The 23,609-nt window shown below is 35.5% G+C and overlaps 13 protein-coding genes and 1 non-coding gene across 14 annotated transcripts; 7 read left to right on the top strand and 7 right to left on the bottom strand.

The window, feature by feature from the left end:
• Positions 1-819: 819 nt before the first annotated feature.
• On the top strand, positions 820-4,184 carry TSM1 (Tsm1p; the record flags this gene model as incomplete). Its single annotated transcript, XM_020221875.1, has 1 exon — positions 820-4,184. A coding segment is annotated over exon 1 (3,136 nt), but the record flags the coding sequence as incomplete, so codon positions are not given.
• A 131-nt stretch (positions 4,185-4,315) lies between these two features.
• HYPBUDRAFT_154053 (guanine nucleotide exchange factor) lies at positions 4,316-6,636 on the top strand. Its single transcript, XM_020221874.1, has one exon. The coding sequence runs from the start codon at positions 4,404-4,406 to the stop codon at positions 6,609-6,611; it is 2,208 nt and encodes a 735-aa protein (XP_020074281.1). The 5' UTR covers positions 4,316-4,403; the 3' UTR covers positions 6,612-6,636.
• Positions 6,637-6,853: 217 nt separating this feature from the next.
• HYPBUDRAFT_144284 (sodium:solute symporter family protein) lies at positions 6,854-8,948 on the bottom strand (the record flags this gene model as incomplete). The annotated part of the gene is made up of 1 exon (XM_020219876.1): positions 6,854-8,948. Exon 1 carries the CDS (start codon positions 8,827-8,829, stop codon positions 6,856-6,858), a length of 1,974 nt encoding a protein of 657 aa, XP_020074280.1. The 5' UTR covers positions 8,830-8,948.
• A 236-nt stretch (positions 8,949-9,184) lies between these two features.
• HYPBUDRAFT_150584 (uncharacterized protein) lies at positions 9,185-10,282 on the bottom strand (the record flags this gene model as incomplete). Its single annotated transcript, XM_020220283.1, has 1 exon — positions 9,185-10,282. One exon carries the CDS (start codon positions 10,280-10,282, stop codon positions 9,185-9,187), a length of 1,098 nt encoding a protein of 365 aa, XP_020074279.1.
• A 459-nt stretch (positions 10,283-10,741) lies between these two features.
• Positions 10,742-10,829, top strand: HYPBUDRAFT_t166. Its single transcript has one exon. It is a non-coding gene; the product is annotated as a tRNA-Met (tRNA).
• A 161-nt stretch (positions 10,830-10,990) lies between these two features.
• HYPBUDRAFT_154050 (RING finger protein) lies at positions 10,991-12,205 on the bottom strand. Its single transcript, XM_020221873.1, has one exon. The coding sequence runs from the start codon at positions 12,056-12,058 to the stop codon at positions 11,048-11,050; it is 1,011 nt and encodes a 336-aa protein (XP_020074278.1). The 5' UTR covers positions 12,059-12,205; the 3' UTR covers positions 10,991-11,047.
• Positions 12,206-12,968: 763 nt separating this feature from the next.
• On the top strand, positions 12,969-14,828 carry HYPBUDRAFT_154049 (uncharacterized protein). Its single transcript, XM_020221872.1, has one exon. The coding sequence runs from the start codon at positions 13,323-13,325 to the stop codon at positions 14,709-14,711; it is 1,389 nt and encodes a 462-aa protein (XP_020074277.1). The 5' UTR covers positions 12,969-13,322; the 3' UTR covers positions 14,712-14,828.
• A 156-nt stretch (positions 14,829-14,984) lies between these two features.
• On the top strand, positions 14,985-16,067 carry HYPBUDRAFT_114794 (uncharacterized protein; the record flags this gene model as incomplete). Its single annotated transcript, XM_020219070.1, has 2 exons — positions 14,985-15,181; positions 15,215-16,067. The coding sequence occupies 2 exons, from the start codon at positions 14,985-14,987 to the stop codon at positions 16,065-16,067; spliced, it is 1,050 nt and encodes a 349-aa protein (XP_020074276.1).
• Positions 16,068-16,257: 190 nt separating this feature from the next.
• Positions 16,258-17,951, bottom strand: SCW11 (putative glucan endo-1,3-beta-D-glucosidase). Its single transcript, XM_020221871.1, has one exon. It carries the CDS (start codon positions 17,846-17,848, stop codon positions 16,364-16,366), a length of 1,485 nt encoding a protein of 494 aa, XP_020074275.1. The 5' UTR covers positions 17,849-17,951; the 3' UTR covers positions 16,258-16,363.
• A 664-nt stretch (positions 17,952-18,615) lies between these two features.
• Positions 18,616-20,091, bottom strand: CDS1 (phosphatidate cytidylyltransferase). The gene has a single exon (XM_020221870.1). The coding sequence runs from the start codon at positions 19,835-19,837 to the stop codon at positions 18,707-18,709; it is 1,131 nt and encodes a 376-aa protein (XP_020074274.1). The 5' UTR covers positions 19,838-20,091; the 3' UTR covers positions 18,616-18,706.
• A 315-nt stretch (positions 20,092-20,406) lies between these two features.
• Positions 20,407-20,743, bottom strand: HYPBUDRAFT_231412 (uncharacterized protein). Its single transcript, XM_020223145.1, has one exon. It carries the CDS (start codon positions 20,691-20,693, stop codon positions 20,493-20,495), a length of 201 nt encoding a protein of 66 aa, XP_020074273.1. The 5' UTR covers positions 20,694-20,743; the 3' UTR covers positions 20,407-20,492.
• A 115-nt stretch (positions 20,744-20,858) lies between these two features.
• SUI1 (translation initiation factor eIF1) lies at positions 20,859-21,288 on the top strand. The gene has a single exon (XM_020221869.1). It carries the CDS (start codon positions 20,911-20,913, stop codon positions 21,238-21,240), a length of 330 nt encoding a protein of 109 aa, XP_020074272.1. The 5' UTR covers positions 20,859-20,910; the 3' UTR covers positions 21,241-21,288.
• A 192-nt stretch (positions 21,289-21,480) lies between these two features.
• Positions 21,481-22,044, top strand: HYPBUDRAFT_231399 (U2-type spliceosomal complex subunit). Its single transcript, XM_020223144.1, has one exon. The coding sequence runs from the start codon at positions 21,501-21,503 to the stop codon at positions 22,002-22,004; it is 504 nt and encodes a 167-aa protein (XP_020074271.1). The 5' UTR covers positions 21,481-21,500; the 3' UTR covers positions 22,005-22,044.
• HYPBUDRAFT_154044 (PRMT5-domain-containing protein) lies at positions 21,903-23,582 on the bottom strand. Its single transcript, XM_020221868.1, has one exon. It carries the CDS (start codon positions 23,551-23,553, stop codon positions 22,084-22,086), a length of 1,470 nt encoding a protein of 489 aa, XP_020074270.1. The 5' UTR covers positions 23,554-23,582; the 3' UTR covers positions 21,903-22,083.
• Between the last annotated feature and the right edge of the window lie 27 nt (positions 23,583-23,609).

The raw sequence follows: 23,609 nt of genomic DNA, 5'->3' as shown, positions 1-23,609 counted from the left end.
GAGAGGTCTACTTGGACAATAGAAATAAATATTCCTCGTACTGTCAAAGATATTGGGAATCCAAGAGTAATTGGTTCTAAAGAAGAAATCAAATCAAGAAAGAAACGCAAGGCTCTGTCTGTAGATGGAGAATTGGAGGAGGAGGATGAAGACGAAGACGATGCTGATTACGAATTATCCATATGTACTGGTGACTTCAATAATGTTAAGGAAACTCCCCATTCGATAGATTTATCTAAGAAAGTGGTGTCATGGTCAATCTTTAACCCCGTTTGTGCTCATCATGTGGGTTGGGCTCTTGGTTGCTTCCAAACTATTACTTTATCCAAACCAGCCCAGGATATTACTGATGATATTGAAAATGAACTTGAACCTGGTAATTTTGATGATATAGAAAAAGATAATGCAAATTCACCCGTGACAATATATTGTCTCCCAGATCAACAAGAACTAGCAGAAAATACTTGTGTTTTCGCCAATAGAGCAATGGAGTATTTCCTGAATGAGTTTGGGTCATTTCCTTTCAGCTCTTTTGCAATTGCTTTTGTAAGTGGTTGTGTTTCCGAAACTAATAATTTCGCTGGTCTTGCTATAGTTAACGATAAGCTCTTATATCCTGCTGATATAGTTGAACCTATGTTCACTGTTACTGAAACCTTATTAGAAAGTATAACCACCCAATGGTCTGGTATTAATATAGTACCCCAAACTTTTAATGATTTTTGGTGTACCATCGGTATAGCTAGATACATAGCTTATCAATTTATTAGGGAATTAATGGGTGTTAATGAGTATCGCTATAAAATAAAACAGAAAATGAATAAAATTGTGGAAGAAGATATAAATAAAAAACCATTAGGAAATTATTTTTTCAGATTCCCAATATCAGATCTTGATTTAGACTTTATTAAATTAAAGTCCCCAATTGTTCTTTTCATCTTGGATAGAAGAATGACTAAAACTGATAAATCATTTGGTCTTTCTCGAGTCTTACCAAAGTTATTCTTACAAGCTATGTCCGGTGATCTACAAAATGGTACCTTATCAACTCTGCATTTCCAATACGTTTGTGAAAAAGTTAATCGTAATAAACTTGACATCTTTTTCAGACAATGGATCCTTGGTGCCGGTGTTCCAATTTTTAACATAACGCAAAGTTTCAATAAAAAACGTTCAATGATTGAAATGAGTATCAGACAAGTCCAACACCTGGAAACAAAGAAACCTCATCCTAATCCCCAAACTTTCATTAATGACTCCATTTCTTATCTTGATGATGAGCCTTCTTTTCCAATTCAACCGGTGTTCCTAGGCCCAATGACAATTAGAGTTCATGAGGCTGATGGAACTCCATACGAACATATTGTTGACTTGAAAGAAGGCGTTGTTCGTTTAGATATACAATATAATTCAAAATTCAAAAGATTGAAAAAGAATAAAGAAGATAATAATGAACCAAATAGTAATTTCAGTAAACTTGGTGATGTATTAATGTCTTCTCAAGAAATACAAGAGTGGAATTTAAGTGATTGGGCTAGACATGAAGATGAAGTTCTATATAATGACCCATTTGAATGGATTAGGGTTGATACTGACTTTGAGTGGATTGCCAAAATAAATGTCAAACAACCGGATTACATGTTTGGAGCTCAACTACAATATGATAGAGATGTGGAAGCTCAATACGATGCAGTCAGTTATTTCGGAGACATAGAAAAGCCTAACCCCATTTATTGTTCGATTCTTACTAGAACTTTAATGGACAAAAGATACTTTTATGGTATTAGAATTGCAGCAGCTCAAGCACTTGCATCTTTCTCTCGCCCTGACAATAGATTTATCGGAATAGAATATCTTTTGAAAGTTTACCAGAAATTATTTTGCTTTCCTAATAGTTTTGTTCCCTCAAGCAATGATTTCAATGATTTCAATAATTTTTTCTTGCAGAAGGAAATTCCAAAAATATTGAGCGATGTAAGGGATGATGATGGTAATGTCCCTCAGGAAATAAGAACATTGCTACTTAACATTGTCAAATATAATGACAATTCAAACAATGATTTTCAAGATTGTTTCTACCTTTCTGAGTTGATTAAGGCCCTCGCCAACAGTGCTTTGAATACTAGCGGTGAGTTACAAGTTGATAATCCTCTCACATATGCTGAACTGGAAGATAATAATTCTACCTCGAAGGATAAGTTTTTGGAATTAGCAGTTAGTGAAATGTCTCGTCTACAAAAATTGGATGAGTGGATTCCTTCGTATCAAAATATAATCTCCCTTACCTGCTTACAACAAAAGATCGTTTTGGCAACTCACGGGAAGATTCAGCTCACTTTCGAAGATCTTTTGTACTATACTTTGGAGAAGTATCCTGTCGAAATACGAGTTGCAGCTTTCAGAGGTATTTTAATTTTGGGTGGTCTAAAAAATCGAGATATATTGCAATACTTTTTGAAGGTTTGTTTATTAGATTTTTCAGATCACACTTTAAGAAATAAATTAATCGACGCATTCATAAACTCAATTTGCATTGCCGCAATAGATGGAACTCCATCTACTTTAGATGATCCAGAATTCAAGACGCTTGAAAAACTTATGGAAGCTGGTTCCAGGATGACTACCAATCAAACCAACATGGTCATTGTAGAAGATACGTCGAACGCTGAAATTAATTCAAGAAGAGATGCATTTGCTAGAGAAACATTAAATGGTGCAATCGAATTGTTAAGAAGGGACTACTCGATTGGTCAAGGATTGAAAAATACATTTTGGGAACTTATTCATTCTTCTTTACTAAGTGTTTACGAAAGAAGAAATATATTCAGTATTTGTCAAATCCTTTATAAAGAGATTGACAGCTTTGTCGTTAGGGTACCAGTTCCTAGTGTTGCCTTGAATGAATTGAAGAAGAAGATTGTACTTAAAAATGTTGGTGGGGGTAAAGTGGTCATCAAGAGAGAAGGAAGATTCAAAATTCAATTGTCTTCATTCAAATCGAATAATGAAAAGAATTCAGAGAAGGCTAAAGCCCCACAAGAACCTTCACCAATCAAACCAGCCACCGAGCCAAAATTGAAGATAAAACTTTCTTCGGGCGCAGAACCAAGTGAAAAGAAGGTTACTAAAAAGCCAGAAGCTAAAAAGCCAGAAGTTAAAAAGCCAGAAGCTAAAAAGCCAGAAGCTAAAAAGCCAGAAGTTGCAGTCACCAAAAAGGCCGAAAAAGAACCACAATTGGTAGTAGCTGATCCTAAAAACAAGTATAAATTAACTTTCAAATTCAAAAAGAGATCATTACCAGCAGAACCTGACGTGTTTGAAATCCCCAAGCCTTCTCCAAAGAAAAGCAATTCCAAGATTACCTTCAAATTCACGAATAAAAAGAATAGAGAAATCATTAGGGATATTCTTGTACCAAAGAATGAAGTACCAAGGTATGTTAAAATTCTTACCAAAGAAAAGAAAGTTCTAGTATCTGCCCAGCCATTTCCTGAATCCAAAGATTCAGCAGTTTCTGAAGAGACACCAAATGAGACTCCCATAATCGATGACACTAGTAATGGAGGCGAAGCTATAAGCTCCATCAACAATGCCAAAGATGAGAGTCAGAAAGCAAGTCTGGTGAAGAATTCAGATGATACAACAACAGATGAGAAATTATCAGAAAATAAACGAAAGATCAAGCTCAATTTTTCAAAAAACCCTCCAACTAATAATATGAAGTCAATAACAACACCAAACGGATCCAGACCACCTTCCAGGCCACCTTCAAGAAGTGCCCTGGTAGAACCAGAAGCCAAATTAGAAACAAAACCTTTTGAAAGAGCAGCGTCTCCCTTTTCAAAATCCAGTAGTCCGTTTTCTTCCAATCAAGGAACAAAGAAGAAGAAAACTAAGATCTATATTCATCCAGGTGAAGAGAAAAGCCGATCTCTGACACCCCCCGAAGAAAATATCAAGAAAGAACAAACTTCTTTGGCAGAAACTGAGTCTGGAAGAGATACCCAAGAGAAAAATGATGAATCATCTCGTAAAAACAGTGATGATTCCCGTCCAAAGCCAGCATTCAAACTAAAACTTAACCTAAAGTGAGCTAACACTCATGAGTAAGAACTCTACATTATTAAATTACATAGATATAACAACTTGTACTATATTACGATATCATTTTATACTTTAACGAAATTCAATATAATATTAATCTTAGTTAAAGAGTTGTAGTACTACTTTAGAGATTTTTTAGTATTTTTATAAATCATTTGCGAGTTTCACCCTTTCCGCATTTTTAGAAAAATTTAAATGTCCCATGAGAATAAAGCTAAGCTAATAAGTCATCCCAATTGACTGAACTTGATAGATTCGCTTGAATAGTGAACCACATGCGTTGATCAAACCACCCAGGAATGTCATTCAATAGCCATTTAGCGTTCAACATAAAGAAGGCGACGCCTACTACCTCCACTACCAATACAAATACAACTTCATTATCAGCGGCCCCATCTAATGAAAGAGCACATTCGAAATCGAATAACGGTGATGGGGGAGCTAGCAAGAATCAGATAGGTGCGGATATCGGGACCAGTTCTCCCAAACTCCCCATGCCACATTTGGCTTCTAAATCAACTCCAACGACATCCGAACCTAATACTCCTAAATTCAATAGCGTAGGAAAATCAACAACATTGAGTAATACTATTCCCGCTGTTGCTTTAGATGAAGGTAGTAACATGAAAACCAAAAAGGATTCAATAGGAAAAGATTTGATTGGTCTTTTCGACAAGTTTGATATTGATAATAATAAATCGGCCAATAAAAGTGAACCAGAAGAGAGTGATGATCCAGTAACGGAGAAATACAAAGAGTTTGCTAAACAAGCCAAGAAGGAGGACCCAAAGGAAGATTACACATTTGCTAGCAAAGAAAAAAAGGCTTCAGAGACTAATGAGTTTAAAGAATCTAACGATGATCAAGTAACAGAAAAAGTAGTTGAATCAGAAATAAGTGAGAAGCCAACACCATCTTCCATGACAATTCAACCATACATAATTCCAAACACAAATATGGCTGCCACCTCCAAAATAGAAAATACTGGCCTGTCATCTCCAATTAAGTCTTTATCTAGTGAACATGAAAGCGAATTCGATGAAAAGAAGGAGGAAAAAGACAAGAGTCTTGATGATATCACAGGAAATGAAGAAGAACAGAGCGCCCCAGTGGAGGAATATGAATTGAAAACTGCCAATGATAAAACTAACCTCAGTCAATCACCAGATAGCGAACCCACATCTATTCCTATTCGACCTCCAAGACATCGTAACAATTCGATTAGAGAAACACAAGTTCATGTTAACCCTGAGGAACAATATCTTCAATCACATAAACCCTTTGATTTTCAAAATTTCTTGAACCACTTGAAGAAAAAAAGTGCTGATCCAATTGTACGTTATATCAGATCATTCTTGATATCTTTCACTAGACAATCATTTCAATTCACCTATGAACAAAAAATAAAAATAATCAATGATTTTAAATTTTTCATAAGCGAAAAGTTTCAGGAGTATGAACCATTTGCCTCATTGGACTACATAGATATAGAAAACTCTCGTGAAGGGATTGAAAAGTTAATCATGAATAGATTATACGAGATTTGCTTCCCACCAGAATTAGCAAACCAATCCGTGAATCTATGTGAAACTTCCTTATCAGATATTCAGAGTGATGTGTCGTTCAGTCAACAAATCGAAAAATTCAGCTGGGTTGATGGTAATCACTTAGATGTCGATTTAGATGAATTAACTAAGTTTAAGCTTGGTAATAAAAAAGCCGATTTGAGCTTTATGGATTATGCCATAACTGAGCTAAACAAAATCGACAAATACAGGGCTCCTAGAGACAAGATAATTTGTATATTGAACTCTTGCAAAATAATATTCAGCTTTTTAAAAGCTAACAGCAAAGAAACTAATGCCGATGCATTTATGCCTCTTCTTATCTTGATCATAATCAAATCCAGAACCCCAAACATTATCAGTAATATTCATTATATTGAAAGTTATAGAGGCGAAGAATGGTTGAATCATGGTGAAACTAGTTATTACCTCTCCTCCTTACAAGGTGCAGTTGGCTTCATCCAAAGTATTTCTTTTGATAAACTCACTATCAGCAAAGAAGCTTATGACGCCCATATAGAAGCTTGGGAGGCACAGAAAAAGACATTCGAAATTTCCCAGCCAACCAAGTTAGTTCAACCACAACCTCATCATCTAATCGAAAACAATGGACCTCAACATAGTCTTTCTCCTTCAAATGTGCTCTTTACTAGTGCTGAGATGTTTACCAAGTCTCTTTCAAACTTCCTCTCGCCTTCTCCTCAAAATGAATCTCCGTTAGCTGATCAACAGAGAGGACAACAGGAACAACAGGAACAAACACAGAACTCCATACGTGAGGAAGAAGAAAGAATCAAACGAGAATCTGATAAGACTTATAGTCAGCTTAAAGAAATGTTTCCTGCTCTTGATAAAAGTATATTGAAGGACGTCGTATCCATGAATAAAGGTGCTCTTGAAGAATCACTTGATTCATGTCTACAGCTAGTTAATGAAATTTAATTCTTGTAATTCCAGTTATCAAGCCATAAACTGGATGTTTTGTTATTATTATTATTATAATTACTATTATGGTATTACTATTCTTATTACATTTTTGATTTATTCTTACAGCCATCATTATTGATAATCATTTTCATTAACTTTATATTTATACAAATACTTAATAAATAATCTACACCCAAATTTACCACTTGTGTTGCATTTTTTTCATCTTTTTCTTTCAAAACATGAATAAATCAAGATCTCATACAACCTTTTCTTTACCAGAATTATCCTCTTCGATTTCTTGAACCAATTCGATTTCCTGTCTCTGTTCTTTTTGTGAGAACTCTGCTAGCATCATACGGCAAATTCTTGCCAACGATTTTCGTCCTTGATAGATAGGGTATACAATGACATATATTGTTGCTAGAATTAACCAGATCATCATGATAACAATCCACTGGGTGAAATAGGCTTTGCTAAATTCATATTCTGTCCCATAAAAACATAAAGGTACTATTATATAACCACCAAAAACTATAAGAACGGAAAATATAGCCGAAACCCATAAACCTCTCTTCAATTGTCTTCTGTCATCATCTTGAAGAGTAATGTTTTCTTTTAAATGTGAATCAGCGTCATCACCAATTTCAAATTTTGGGGCCAAGCTTGTAAAGTCAAAGTCGGCAGGTTTCAAATACGAAATAATTATCATGTAGAACATGGTTGAAAACAAAGCCACAAAGTTCCCAATTAGATTTGGAATTACAAGAAATAATGTATCTTTATCAACAGAGCCACCATAATGATAAGCAGAGCCAATCCAACATGCTATACCGGATAAAGTCCCCAATGGAGCTCCAATGAAAATACTTTCAGAGGAAGTTTTCTTCCAAAACAATGAAAAAATTAGAATAAAAACTTCAGGAGTCAAAATGATACCGTAAAAAGACATCAACCAACCTAGAGTAACACCGATATAATTGAATATTACTGCCACAGCACTAATAAATAGGGAAAAAACAATTATACTTATGTGGTTCATTCTGAAGACTTGAGCACCAGAAGCAGACTTATGAAGATAACTTTTATAGATATCAAAAGAAAATACCGATGAGAAGGCAACAAGCTCAGCTGAGAAAGCTGAAGTGACTGACATGAACAACATTAAAGCTGCAGCAGTAGCTCCCGAATTTCCAAGAAGTGCTTCCATGGAATAAAACAAAGCCATACCAGAAGAAACTTCAGCCTCACTCAAAGCATTGGGATACGTCCTAAAACCTTTATAAGTTCCAGCCAAAACTCTAGAACTCAAACCAGCAGCCGATCCCAATGCCCAAGGAATGATGAACCAACATATTCCACCCATTATGTAACCAGTCACGACTGATTTCGGAGAAGCAGCAATAGCTTTTTGACCGTAACTTGGATCTCCAAAAACTGAAGCAAATCCACCAATACATACACTCCAACTAATCAAGAACATTTGAGGATTCTTCCAAGTTAAATAATTTTTTGCAAGAGCTGTTGGATGAATGGTTTCAATTTCTTTAAGTAATTCCCACATTCTACCAGGTGAGCCTATTAGGGAATCATTTGATGCAAAAACCTTGAAACAAAGCACACATATAATGATATAAATAACTACAGTGTGTATCCAATCGCATATAAAGACGGCTTTTAGCCCACCACCCAAAGTATAAATGACAACCCCAAGAGGAAGAAGAAATGAAGCAGCAACAACGTGCATTCCAGTTGCACTAGCAAACGCTTGAGCACCACCCAATAACAAAGTTGACAGAACCATTATATTAGTAGCTATGATATAAAATAATAGAACTGAATGCCCCTTTTTACCAAATCTTATCTTTACAATTTCTGAAACCGTATGTGCTCCAGGACTATGGAGTTTGATCTGAATACATAAAAAACAAAATAGAATGATTTGAACTCCACCTGCCATACAATACAAGAAGTTACCAAATGAATAAGAATATGCCCAAGCAGTACTTGTCAATAAAGTTGCCGGCCAACACCAGGACGAAATCACACACACGGCTATCATACCAGATTTAACATTTCTATTTGCAGTACTAAAACTCTCTGAAGTCTGTTTTTCTCCACAATATCTCTTTAGAATGAATGAAATGATAATCATCACTATGGCGAATAAGATACCCAACCCCACGCTAAATCCATAGCCAATTGAAGCACTCAATATTGTTCCGGATGCCATTTGATATCAAACTCTAATTGGCAAAATGATTCCTTGTTCTATTTTTCAAGTCTTGATCTCTAGAAACGAAACTCTTTTATATCTGGATACATATATATATACATATATATCCTCTTGACTGTATGTATAGCTATACTGTTTTGTAAACCTTACGATTTCCAATTATCGATTTTAATTATTGTTATCAACTGATGCCCATCCCGCTATTTTTTTTTGCTTCGCTTGACAGCCGTTGTATTTTTTCCAAAGATTTTTCCGTTAGTTTCGCAGCTGGTTGCAAAGATGAAAACGCCATACGTATACGAATAATACAACTCCAGATCTACAGACCGAAGAGAGGTAAATATGGTACAATTCAAGTTTGACTTGATGGAAGTCTTTCGAAGTATTTGAAAAAGCTAACCAACAACTCTTCGAGGTCATTAGAAGTATCAACAAATTGGGTTACTTTGGTGTCTATGATCCCTTTCACTTCTTCCAATTGAGTATTTTCATAAGTATCATAATTTAGTAGTTTAGATAAGTTTCCTTGAATATAAATAAGGTATAGATTCATCAATCCCAAGAACTCTTCTATATTTTCCAAAAACAGCTTGCCTTGTGTTATCCAAGGCAGCCTATAAAAATTATCTCTTGATTTATGGAAAAAGTCGTAAATCAAGGCTAAATCCGAAGTAAAATTGATGATTTCTTTATATAGAGTCTCTAAAATGAGCGTGTTTAATGAAGTACTGTCCCATTTGGTTTGGAAATTGAGCATGATAGTCCTTGCAAAGTTAACAGCAAGGTAAATGCTTTGAAAATCTTCTAACATCTGAATGAGGACAAAATTTAAATTAAGTGGAACTTCTTGCTGGGTTATAAACACCTGAATAGCATCATTTTCAAAGCAGTCACTGATTTCTTTTTTGGTAGATTTTAAGCTTTCGATTTTGGCAAAGTACGGACTGGCTTTTCCCTCTATTTGATGAAGATCCTTTGAATCAAAACGTAAACTTCGTTTTTCATCTAATAAATTTGAATAATACTTTGAATTTGCCATAGGTTCAGCTAGATGGTTATCTAACAATTGATTCTTGATTGAGTCAAGTTTGAGATTTTCGTTATTCCACAGAGTTGAATGTATTCCCTCTTTTAAAGGGGTAAGTCGATCAAGTGGAGGTGAAAAAAGTTCTTTGATATTCAATTTCCATGAATTATAATTTGGAGGATTATACTCTCTTTCAGAAACAAAAGACAAGTTCTCTGTAATGAGATTGAAAGTGCTTTTCATTGAGCTTGTTTTAATGTGTATCCTTTCCTTCAAAGAGTTTAAGACAAGCTTAATTCTTTGGACTTTGGAAGAGGGAAATTCTTCTGCAATTGAAATATTTTGAATGGCACTTGTCAAACCGGGCTCTGGGATACTTACAGAGAAGCTTTCGACAGGTGAATGAAACACTGGCGGCTTCATTTTGAGTATAAAGGAAGCTTTTAAAAGTTATTTTGTAGCGCCCATTCTTAAAAAGTAAAAAAAATTGCAAAAAACACTAGGGCCACAAATATAAGTTATTTCAAATAATGATGCTCTGTAATACTTATATATTTGAGAGGACTTATTAACTTAGGCTCTATTTCTACCTCTTATCCCAGGAGTATACGTTTTCAATAATCTTATGGTATATTGAAATTAAATATAATAAAAAGAAAGAAAATAAAATTTATGCTGTTTCGACACTAAAAAGTGCACTTTTTTCCAAAATAAAATTATGAAAATAAAGTTACTGATATAATGAACCATGAAATATGGTAAAAGTATCATTTTTTTGTTGTTTAAGACAATTTTAGACAATTTTGTTTTTAATTTAAAAAAGTTTCTAGATAAACAATATATGAGTATAAAAAACGGAAACTTTTCTAAATTCAGTAACTTGCTCCACTAGCTCAGTTGGCAGAGCGTCAGTCTCATAAGAATTCCTTGTGCAATCTGAAGGTCGACAGTTCGAACCTGCCGTGGAGCATAATTTTTTTGCAAAAATTTTATCGCTACAATTTGCTGCAATTGGGGTTTTAATTTATTAAAGAAATCAAAAAAAAATCAGAATAAGATAAAGAATAAACATTACCGAATAAATCAAAGAGAATAGAAAATTATAAACCAACGTTTTTTGAAAGAAAAGTTTTTTTTTTTTTTTTTTTTGGTATAGCCAAAATAATTGAAATGCATAATGAAGAAAATTTATAGTGAAGGCAACGGGCTCTCATCGTATACGTCGATATACTGTTTACAAGTAGGACAGAACCCATTGGAAGATTTCCAGACATTGAAACAACTCGTGTGATAAATATGAAAGCAAGGGGCAATAGTATAGTGCACGTTTGAGACTATTTCTTGATCCAACTTTGTTTTCTCTACCGAAACACCAGCTTTCCAACTATAAGCCATTCCGTAGAGGTCAGAAGGAATTTCAATTAGGTCAGAATCGTCTTGACAAATTTCACAAGGTACAGTAACATTAGTACCTGAAGTTGGATATTTTCCCAGATTAGCTTGGGCAAAATGAAGATCGGATAGGATATCGAAATTTTGCTGTGAAACATTGGAGGTGAGTTCTGACGAAAGGTTATGTTCTGTATCATCCAAGTTGACATCATTATCTTCATCGACTTCTGTCTCCGTATAAAAATCAATATCTGTATTGTGCATATCAAGAGGAGAGGTAGAGTCTTCACAAGTTTCAAGCACAGGGTTGAATTGGTCAAACCCCACGCTGTTTTCACTATACTCTCGATAAATGTCACTATTTAGATAACTAATCTTAGAGGTATAAGATACCAGTGAGTCACTGGTAAATGATTGAGCTGAATTTTGACTGGGCTGAGAATAGACTCCCGATTTTAGTAATTTTTGAAGATTCCCCAATTCGGACGAAATGTGATCTAAACAATCTAATCCTTGGGTAGGTAACTCAATAGTTAGCTGCTGGCCCGAGTGAGGGGTTGTACCAACGGTTAAGTCCAGCGGCAGAGGCGGCTGTTCCTGAAGACCAAAATCTAAAATTTTATCAAAGGTATCAAATTGTCTAGGAATTGGCATTGGCTGTGCCGAGCTGTTCTTTGACTTTACATCAGAACTTGAAGTTGAATTCTTATCAGAAGAGTAGGTGGTATCGCAATTACTATTGTAGTCTTTGCCCTTAGAGGATGAGACGCGTGTTGAATCGTTGTCTATCAAAGAATTAAAAGACATTCTGCATTCCTTGCCACATCAAAACCAACAACAGGCCCCAGCACCAATCGAAAAAGCACAATAGAGAGAAGGAAAAAACAAAAATGAAAAATTGGAAAGATTGAAGGAGGAAATCACACGTATTTAAATAATAACTGGGAGGCGATTGAAGTTTGAAAAATGAAAAATGGAAAGTATGTACACTTAGCCAGCGATTTATAGAACAATTTAAATAATACAATAAACCTCTTATTACGCCCGAGCTGATCACTTGTTCTGCAACGTTTAAAAATAGTTTTAAACCGCTGAATCCTTTATCATGGAAGAACACTAGCTTACGACCTTATCAAAAGTACAATCGGGCATCATTCGATTCCCCTGACGCCTACTTTGTGTCACCCCTCTAAGCCCTAGTATTTATCTCATGTCATTGCCTTTCCCTTCCTATTGGGCCATAGCCAGCATACTAAACCCATAGCTAGTGCTCCCTTCTTCTTCGTGTTGGCAACCAGGTTGCGAATTCTATGAAACTGGAAATGGTTGCAACAATGCGACAAAACCTCCGTACATAAACCGCTTCTGTTCCTCTAATCGCATACAAAAAAAAAGGCACGGGTGTCTGTAATGAAAAGTCTTCCAGGCGCATTGGAGATCTCATGAGATGATTTGGCTTGTATTGCCGTACTAATTAATGTAATTATTTCTTTTTGTATTATAAGGCTCGTATATTGTATTGTGACAAGAAGAATAGACTCAATTGAGAAAAGTTTGAAAAAACAAAAAGGTATAAAGGCAGCTGGATTCCCATTTGATTTAGAGATGTCAAAAAGTAGTAATTAATTATTAGTTGCAATATGCTTTCATCTCAAGGGAATAATGCCATTATATACTTAACGTATATATTTCTATTGGCAACAGGGTTGTTTTTAGCTTTCAAGTTTTCTCAAGCCAATACATTCTTATCTTCCAATGGTACTCAAAGAGGAATTCCATTGGCATTGAACTTTATTGCTTCAGGTACGCATTTTCCATATAGACTTTAATTACAATAGAACTACTCCCATGGGGGGATAACAACTTTATAGTAAGCTTAGCAATTGAAACTAGCGGGTGTTTTTCAATTTCTGAATAAGAAACTGAAGAACTGAGATTTAACCGTTTGGACTCGATCAGGATCATTCTTGCGTGAGGAAGTTTCTATTGTTAATTAATTTAGGTAAGAGCTGTTGCCCCCGGTCAACATGCCATCCTGTTATTCGAACAGTTTATTAACATTTAAAAAGCCATGGGTTGTGGTATCTTAACTACTTACACTCAGATAGGTAATACTGCTGGGTTGCATGGGTTATTAGTGTACACCGTTTGTGGGGCTATTCCAATTCTTGGTTTTGCAGCCGTTGGTCCAGCAATTCGTCGCAAATGCCCCGAAGGGTTCATACTCACCGAATGGGTGAGACAAAGGTTCGGGATAGTCACTGCATTATACTTATCCTTTTTCACTTGTCTTACCATGTTTTTATTTATGATTGGGGAATTGTCTGCAATTAGAGCTGCCATCGAAACTTTGACTGGTCTCAATGCTTTGGCAGCTGTAATTGTAGAAGTTGTCGTCACTTCAATCTATACCAGTATCGGTGGATTCAGAGTCAGTTTCATTACAGATAATTTCCAAGGTGCTTTTGTGCTTGTACTTGTGGTGGTTTGTATCATAGGTATGGGTACTAATATCGATATCGATACTTCTAAAATTGGTCCGTCAGGATTATTAAAAGATAATAAATTAGGTTGGCAGTTATTGTATATTTTATTTGTTGCAATTTTGACAAATGACTGTTTTATGGCTGGATTTTGGTTGAGAACTTTTGCTTCCAAAACTAATAAAGACTTATTGATTGGTTGTTCCATTGCTTCTTTCGTAACATGTGTCATTTGTACTTTGGTTGGTGTTCCAGGGATGTTGGCAGTTTGGACTGGTGATTTAACCGTTGCTGATGAAAATGGTGCAAACGCTCTTTTCATTCTTTTATCCAAAATGCCTAATTGGATTATTGCTTTTGTTCTTATTTTCTCCATTTCTCTTTCAACTTGTACTTTTGATTCTTTACAAAGTGCAATGGTTTCTACCATTTCCAATGATCTTTTCAGAAATAAATTACAATTAACCTATATTAGGATTTTGGTTGTTTTAATCATTGTTCCAATCATTGTGTTAGCAATTAAAGTCGCTAGTAATATCTTACAAATCTATCTTATCGCTGATTTGGTTTCTGCAGCCGTTATTCCATCGGTGTTCTTGGGTCTCAGCGATAGACTCTTTTATTTCTTAAGAGGTTTTGACGTCATGTGTGGTGGTTTAGGTTCTTTATTGGCCGTTTTCGTCTTTGGTACCGTCTATTACGACTCTGCCAAAGAAGGTGGTAAGCTCTTATTGGTTTGGAATGGTATTTATAATTCTGCGGATTGGGGTCCTTTTGGTGCCTTTGTTATTGCTCCTTTCGGGGGTATCCTTATCACTTTGGCAGCTGCGGCTATCAGAATCAGTGCTAAATATTTCTACTGCAAGTCAACAAATAAACCTTTCACTGCTTTAGATAGGCCAGAATACGTGGAACATGAACATGAAGTTTATGGCTCCAGCGATGAAATTGCAAAAAAATTGAATGAAGATCCATAGATGTTGCACCAGTTGCTTCGTACCTCTCCAATATCTACTTCTACTCAACCTCCATTTCTTAATATCAGTGTAATATCCTCCTAATAGAACTTTTTCAATAAAACCAATAGATCTTTTAGCAGCTATTGTAAGTCTCGGTGTCGTAGTGTAAAAAGCCCGAACAGAGAAAAAAAAAAAAAAAAAAAAATATCAAGTCATCAGATAACCCCATTTTAAGAGACAAGAAGAATAGACTTGAAGTTGATCAGATATATAACTACCAATGATTATATGATGCATACTAAAGAGTCTTATGCGACCACGAAAATTGCAAAGGAAGACACTAGTGACTCACGAGAAAAGATAACCAAGACCAAGGAAGGTAGGTTATTAGAGAAGATTGACGATGATTGCTTGTTGATTAATCAAATCAAAGGAGACTTCAACAAAAAGAGAACCAATGAAAGCTCAGAAAATGTGACTACCAAGCCGTTGGTTCCGGCTAAAGATAAGTTTTACCGTAGCGAACACCATGAAGTGGAGGATGATGAAGAAGAAGAAAGTTGGCGAAAGCAGTCTGAATATTATAAGAACATTGATAGTAAGTCGTTCAGACAGTATGAATTAGCATGCGACAGAGTGAAACAATTTTATGAAGAACAGCATGAAAAACAGACGGTGGCTTATAATATTCAAGCTCGGATTAATTTCAAAACTAAAGTTAGAGCCAAGATGTCAGTATGGGAAGGATTGGAAAAACTTAACAGATTGTTGGACGAAAGTGACCCAGATACTGAATTATCACAGATAGACCATGCATTGCAAACAGCACAAGCTATTCGAAAAGATAATAAGCCAAGATGGTTTCAGCTAGTTGGATTAATACATGACTTGGGTAAATTATTATATTTCTTTGATTCAAGAGGCCAATGGGATGTTGTGGGTGATACATTTCCAGTTGGATGTAAATTTCTGAAGAAAATTATCTTTTCAGAAAGCTTTAAAAAGAATCCAGATATATTGAATCCTTTATATAACACTAAATATGGAATCTACTCAAAACATTGTGGTTTAGATAAAGTTATGTTAAGTTGGGGCCATGATGAGTATATGTATCATGTTGCGAAAAATAGCTCCACTTTACCTGCTGAAGCCTTGGCCATGATACGATATCATTCCTTCTACCCTTGGCATCATGAGGGTGCTTATAGCTATTTAATGAATGATCACGATAAAGAGATGTTCGAAGCGGTTAGAGCATTCAACGTTTATGATTTATATTCGAAGATTGATGAGAAGTATGATGTTGAAGAACTCAAGGAATATTACAAAGACTTGATTGATGAATATTTCCCGTCTAAAATTATTGACTTTTAAAATAGTGTATTATTAGTATATTTCTCTTTTATGTATTTTTATCCAAATTCTTTTAATTGATTTTTTTTAACCCAATTGTAATGTCATAGCGCAGTGTATCTACTTTTCGAAGAATCGAGTTGAAAAGGTATTAAAGAATATATAAATATACAAAAGTCTATGCAAAAACGCAAACAGAAGAGAACAAAAAGCAAGTCGTAAAGAGAAAAGATGAAACATGATTTAATAAAAAAGTACTAATACATTGTTTTTAAAGAAGCAAAGGTGGTTTTCAAAGTGATACAGTAAGCTGCAAATCATGAAAATAATTTGATAGAACCAAAGTATCTTTCAACATTATATTCACCGGCTGGCTTCCAAGGATCATCAAAGGTACTCAAAATGGTAACATCACCATCAAGCTGGTCTATAATACTTTTAATTGCGATCTCTTGGTTTTTGGTAGATGGAACATTATCACCATTGGTATCACCTTCATGAGGATAACCTGTTTCAGTGACAAACACATCTTTACCACCGCAGATACCTTCAACTAATTTTTTTTCAGATTTAACGAAAGTACCTGCTTGATAAGCGAAAAATTTAGTGTTAAAGTAGGAGTGGGAATTAAGACCAACAAAATCGATATCTGACTTAGTACATAAGCTTGGATTGTTTATGTAAGATGAAGGTGGCTCAGAGGTGGTTACTTTACCTGAATATCCAGCATCTTTCAATTTAGATTTGACGCTGCTGATTTTGGAGCTTAATTCATCAACAGAAGCAAAATTATCATTGATAGCTTCATTTCCGATGGTGAAGAAATCAAAAACATCCCAACCATTATCGTTAGCGTAGTCAATAATTTTTTGGACATCTCCATCAACATCATCAATTTGACCTTTACCAAACCAGAAGCCTTGGTTCACTTTCATACCTAATTTACTAGCTTTTGGTAAAACAACAGAAACACTACCACAGTCACAACCATAGGTTCTGATTCTCTTGATACCTTTACTATGAATTAACTCCAAATCGGAATTTATAGAATCTTCATCTTTGCAGCCACCATCATTTTGGTATGGAGAATAGACAATAGCAGTTGGTGGAGAAATAGCACCAGAGGAGGCAGATACACTGGTTTCAGCAGCAGTAGTTTCTTGAGAAGTCTCGGCAGTTTCGGCAGTGGTTTCAGCTTGAGTATCAGTAGTTTCAGCAGTGGTTTCAGCTTGAGTATCAGTAGTTTCAGCAGGAGTGGTTTCAGCAGGAGTGGTTTCAGCAGGAGTGGTTTCAGCAGGAGTGGTTTCAGCAGGAGTGGTTTCAGCATTATCTTGAGTGGATTCAGCAGTATCTTGAGTGGCTTCGGCAGTATCAGCTTGAGTGGTTTCGGCAGTATCAGCTGAAGTAGTTTCGTTAGCAGTTGTTTCGGCTTGGGTATCAGCAGGAGCATTACCGGTAGTTTCTTGGGTAGCTTGAGCAGTAGTTTCAGCTTGAGTAGCTTGGTTATCGGCTTGGGTGTTTTCTGGGGTATCAGGAGAGCCAGTTGCTTCATCATCAGCAGTACTGGTGGTGGTTGTAGGCTCTGTTGCAGTGGCTTGATCGCTCAAAGTAAAAGTATAAGTTTTACCTTTAGAAACGAGGACCTCTACCGGAGGTAAATGCACTGTAGTGGTACCAGTGGTATAAGTAGCAGTAGTAGTAGTTGGATCAGCCGTATGGACACGGGTGATAAGTCTTGGTACAGGACTAGCAGCGATAGTCTGTAAAACAGCAAGAACTGATAAAGCTTTTGCTAATTGCATTTTTATAGAAGGAGAGACTGTAGTGGGAGTAGTAAAGAATAAAAGAAAGGACAGCACCAAAGCACCAGAGTTGAACGAAATACTAGAAAAACCTGTTATCGAACGATGAACAAAAGCCAAATTTCAAAGGATATTTGATCATATATATACTATGACTTACAATAAATCGAAGCCCCATGTTCTTTGTTATACAGAACATACAAAGAAAAACAGATACAGAAGCGATAGGTGAAATGCTGGTTAAAGCAAATGAAAAGGGCTCTTTGGCATGACGAAATAGTCATGGTAATAATATCATGGCTCACAAAAGGGAAGAGTAAATAATAAACCGAACGGGTTCTGGAAGATGTAAGTGAAGAATATCAACTAACGATTGCAAAAAAAAAAAGAGATTGCCGCAAAAGCTGATGCAATGAGAAAAACTGCCAAACGCGGCGGTGGAAAGAGTCAAATTGGCAGGAAAATGCTGAACTCCAGCCGAAAAAGTGACGGTTTCGCACCGAAAAAAAAATTTTGGCCAGGGGAAAAAGAAGATTAGGCCGGAGTAGCCAGCCATTGGCATCTGGAAGTGCTTGCAATACCCAAAGAAGCAGTTAGGAGGACAAAACAGACTCAGGAACAACCTTAATACAAAGACAAGGGCTGTTGGAATAATAGATAATACGAAAGTAGAATTAAAGATTACATATTATTGAACTATTAATGATTAAATAAATAGACATAAGAGATAAAAAAGAATGGAAGACAACAAAATATGTACATTTTAAGGACAATATTTATGAATGAATTATAATAGAAGTATATTTTTTTTTTTAAAATTTTGTCATTTTTCTTATTTTGCTTTGAGTAGGATTTCAATCAGGTAAGCAAACTGATAATTTTTTCAAATTTAGTATCATCAATTACACTGGAGGTGTTTAAGTATTTTAATAAACTTCTAACCAAGGTGAGTAATTGGTCAGCAGACAAATTGATGATGGCCATTTGTAGGATAGTGCCGACGTTAACGTTATGGCTAGTGATGAAACTTTGGTAGTATAAGTAACTAAAGGACCCCATTAAGAATTGACAGTCAAAACGATCGGTGACCCCACCATGGCCAGGAATGGTAGTCCCGAAATCTTTGATACCAAAGGCTCTTTTCAAGCCACTAGCGAAAAAGCCACCGAAGGGAGCAATTAACGAGGCAAAAGTAGCAATGAAGGCCGCATGGATATAGATTGGTTTGAAAGTGATGATATCGATATTTAAGAATTCTGCGATATTTGAAGGTAATTGGAAAATTTGAGGAATGAAAACCGGATTTGGTTCACAATTTGGATGCTCAAATAAGTTATTAGTTAAGGAATCAGCCGGGCAAATCAAGTAGTTTGATTTGGATAAGATGAAGGAAAAGAGAATGGCTGCAACGGAAGTGCAAATCCAGGCACCGATGAAACCTTCGACGGTTTTTTTAGGAGAAATTGCAATTAATTGAGTCCGGCCAAACGTGATACCACAGATATAAGCAAAGACATCATTCACCACCACTAAAGAAGAAGGTAAAAGAAACCAAATCATCCCATTTAATAAGTTATCAATGATCAAATGACTTTGGAAAACAACCAATAACAAAGTAGTATGGGTGATACATAATTGAGCAAATTGGAACTTATAGTAACCTTTTTGTAAAGTCCAAACGAAAAATATAAACCCAGCAACGTATAAAGAATAACTAATAAATTTATGATTTATTGCTAAAATGGTTAATATTTTATTTGAAAAGATAAATTCTTTGAAAAAACTGAAAAAACTTTCACCATCCAAATAATAAACCGTGGCAATAAGGAAATACCAATTCAATGATTTATTATATGGTAATGATTTATCTCTAGCTGGTTCTGAAGTCAAAGCAATAATCTCTTTAAAAGTTAATGTTTGGGATATCACAATTAAACTAATTATTGGAAGATGTCCTGCAGCAACCACTCCAACAAATGCTGCAATCATAACCAAGGTCCAAATGGTTCTGGTAATGAATGCTTGCTTCTTTTTCTCATGTTCATGAGTTATCTTGGAGTTTTTGTTTTCCTTAACCGACTTATCAGTTGGTTGTTCAACTTTTTTGGATCCAGTTTTTTCCGACATTATGCAATAATATAACTAACTTAACAATCAAAACACAATTTATATCAACATGAACTTTCAATTCTTCACTGATAAAGCTGATGCGCTGTAGGGTTGATTTTCAACAAAAAAAAAAATATTAACCTAGTAGAAAAAAAAAAAAGTAAACACCTACCAAGGAGAACGAACCGATTAAACAACTATTCAATCAAGTCTGAAGAAGATCTAGTACTGCAATTGCACTAGAGACCAAGTTCAAAATGAAGAAAACAAAAAAAAAAAAAAAAAATTGAAAAACTCAAAGCAAATCGAAAGAGCAAGGGCCAAAAGAAAAAAAAAAAATTTCAAAATGAATGGCAAATAATTATGCAAATGATAAGACCAACTAGTGATAAGCTATTTACTGTCAAAGATGAAGTAGCAGATAGAATTTTTGGTCTCAACAATAAGAACTTCAATCAATTGGAGAAAACTTCGATCTGCTTATTTCGTTGGTACCAATTGGTTCTTTTGGGCCTCTTTTTCACATGAAGAGGAGTCAAGAAGGGTAATGCCTGGTGTCCGGGTGTATATCACGTGTGTGTAACGTGTGAACCGATTGATGCAAACTGTAATTGATAACATGCAAATTAGTGCGCTCTAACATGCATTTTTCGCAACATGCAAATATCTCCACGTAACCTGTAAACATGAGCAATGCGGTTGGAGCACTACCTTTTTCTTGGAGAAATTCTGGCATTTCTTTTTCTGTGCCCCGCTACACGACCGGACTTACCTCACACTATCGCCTAGCAACATACTAAAATTTTTTACTATTAGAAGGAGAATAACCAAATCACCTTCTTTTAAGAGCTTAACACTTGTTAGATATATATAATAACCTTTTGTTATTGATTTACTTCCAGTAAAAGACAAGCCAGATTTAACTAACAGTTATCCCCCGTTTCCATACTTATATGTCTACTATCCAAAACTTAAACGCCTTTGATCCTTTCGCCGATACTGGTGATTCTGAAGCTCAACCAACTAATTACATTCATATTCGTATTCAACAACGTAACGGTAGAAAAACTTTAACTACTGTCCAAGGTTTACCTCAAGAATATGATTTAAAGAAAATTTTAAAAGTTTTAAAGAAGGATTTTGCCTGTAACGGTAATATTGTTAAGGATGATGAATTAGGTGAAGTTATCCAATTACAAGGTGATCAAAGAGTTAAAGTTAGTGAATTCTTGACTACTCAATTACAATTACCTAAGAAGAATATTAAAATTCACGGTTTCTAGATTGGTATCGTTTTATTTTATATATATATTTTTTATATAGTATTTAATACTGCTAGTCCCTTGATCACGCAAGGGCCATTAATGTTTTAATTCATTAAGTACTTTCCTGGTACCTTGGTGCTTTGGAGATGTTTATCTATGGTTATTTAATTTATTTTCCATCATTGGTAATTTGTATGTAAGCGAAAAAAAAGAGATGCGTTATCTCATCGAGCAATTAACTGTTCTTCTTCTTCCTCCTCCACAGATATTGACAGAAGATGCCCGGGGATTTGAACTTGAAGAAGTCATGGAATCCAGCCTTGATTAAAAACCAAAAGAAATTATGGAATGAAGAACAAAAACAATTAGAAGAGTTTAAAAAATTAAAACAACGGGAAAAAGAATTAAACGAAGAAAAGGAAAAATTCGAATACTTAAAATTACAATATGGCGATGATCTATCTAACTTATCAAAAGACCATAAACTAACCCTTAACAAGATGTCTTGGATGTACGAAGGATCCAGTGATAAGGGAAAGAAAAATGATGCTGGTTTTATTGAAAAAGATGATGAATTCTTATTAAATAAGAAAAAAGTTGAAAATATGTTGAATAATAACTCTGGTGTTGAGTTAAAATTAGATGAAAAGAGTAACTTCAATAAGATTATTAAACCCACTAATAAAAAATCAATTATTTCTGATGACCCTTTACTTAAAATCAAATCTGAACAACGAAAAATTGCAAAACCTAGAAAACATAAACATAAATCAAAACACTAGTTTACATAAACATAAATCAAAACACTAGTTTACATTGCATAAAAACACTAGTTTACATTGCATAAATCAAAACACTAGTTTACATTGTCATTTGATAATCCTCCCCGTATTCTTCATCGCCTTGCCATTGGTACCAGACTGTTTTGCCATTATTGCATCGTTGGAACCGCCAGTCTTGTCTTCTTGTTAAGGCAACAGGGAAAACCAACTCCCACCAAGAGTCACAATATTCTTCGTTTAACATTTGGGGGTGGTTACCAATCCTGACGTTCTTATACAAGTTGGATACAAACACCCCTTTGAACCCGTTGATTGGTTGGGAGTTGAAAATCTCTCGGGACTGATTGAATTCGGGGTCACTTGGATGGTGGAACTCAAATAGCTTTTGCCATTGGCCCTGATTATGCATGGCGAAATTGACCAAATAAGGTTGGTACAATGGAGGCTTTTCTAGAAATGGCGAGTATACCGGCATAAGATAACTCTGATACCGTTGCGGGATCATGATCAAGTTGGGATTTTGAAAACTTTGTAATACTTCAGGGCTTAACTCATTACATCCAATTGATCCGAGCATTTCAGAAACTACCATATCTGCTTTCAAGTCAGCCACTTTTCGAACATCCTCAAATATAAGTTGCACCTGGTTATTCCATTTCTGTCCATTTCGATCCGTCAAACTCTGTCGGCATTTGCGATTCTTCTCAATTGCAACTATTTCAATATCCTTCCCTTCTATTTGCTCGTATACAATATCAACCAAGGGCCCGTTATACCCGGGTCCCACCACCAAAATTCGCCCGATTTCATTCTCTTGTATTGCAGACTGAATTGCCCTTGCATACTGTCGATACTTATTCTTATCCTTCTCAAAGATCTCGTACACCGGACTGGTCAAGTCTTTCGATTGCGGCTGTAATGGGTCAACTAAGTAGTTGGTTTTGCGAACGTGCTTTTGAACATATCGTATATACTCAATCTTCTGTTCCATTAACTTACATTGGTACAACATTGTGATTTGGTCCCTTCGGTATAGAGTTTCATACTTTCGACGGATTAGCTCGCTTTTCAAAATCGGGTATCCCTTTGAATTAACCTTGAAGTGCTCTTCGGGAATAATTATCATTGATGGCAGAAGCACCTCATATTGTTTGATTGCTTCCTCTTCGGTATCTTCTAAGTAAACACCGTAACTCACCTGCTCACTCACTAACTGTGTTTCAATTAGCAAACTTATAATCTCAGTAACTACCGGTATTATAAAGATCAATTGCATTAATGCTTCATTTGCAACTTGTTTTAACTGTAGGTTGAATTGCTTGGGATCTTGCACGTATATCCCATACGGCAACACCACCGCATAGTAGTTTGCTGCATCCTGCTGATACTCTTTTTGGATTTTGCATCTTAAATCGCTCCAAAACTTATCTTGATCCTCTTCTTGTGCCTCAATCAATACAATATCCCCAACCTGACTTCTTTGCCAAACTAACCGATACGAGCTCTCTGCACACAGGGTAAACGCCTCGTTTGGGATTGTTCCAATCATTGCATAGGCCAACCTTATACCCTATTCATTCTTCTTGTGAAAGGTATGCAATTAGC

This window comes from Hyphopichia burtonii, assembly GCF_001661395.1.
Source record: "Hyphopichia burtonii NRRL Y-1933 unplaced genomic scaffold HYPBUscaffold_8, whole genome shotgun sequence".
NCBI classification, from domain to species: Eukaryota; Fungi; Ascomycota; class Pichiomycetes; order Serinales; family Debaryomycetaceae; genus Hyphopichia; species Hyphopichia burtonii.
This window is presented reverse-complemented; position numbering and strand designations above follow the sequence as displayed.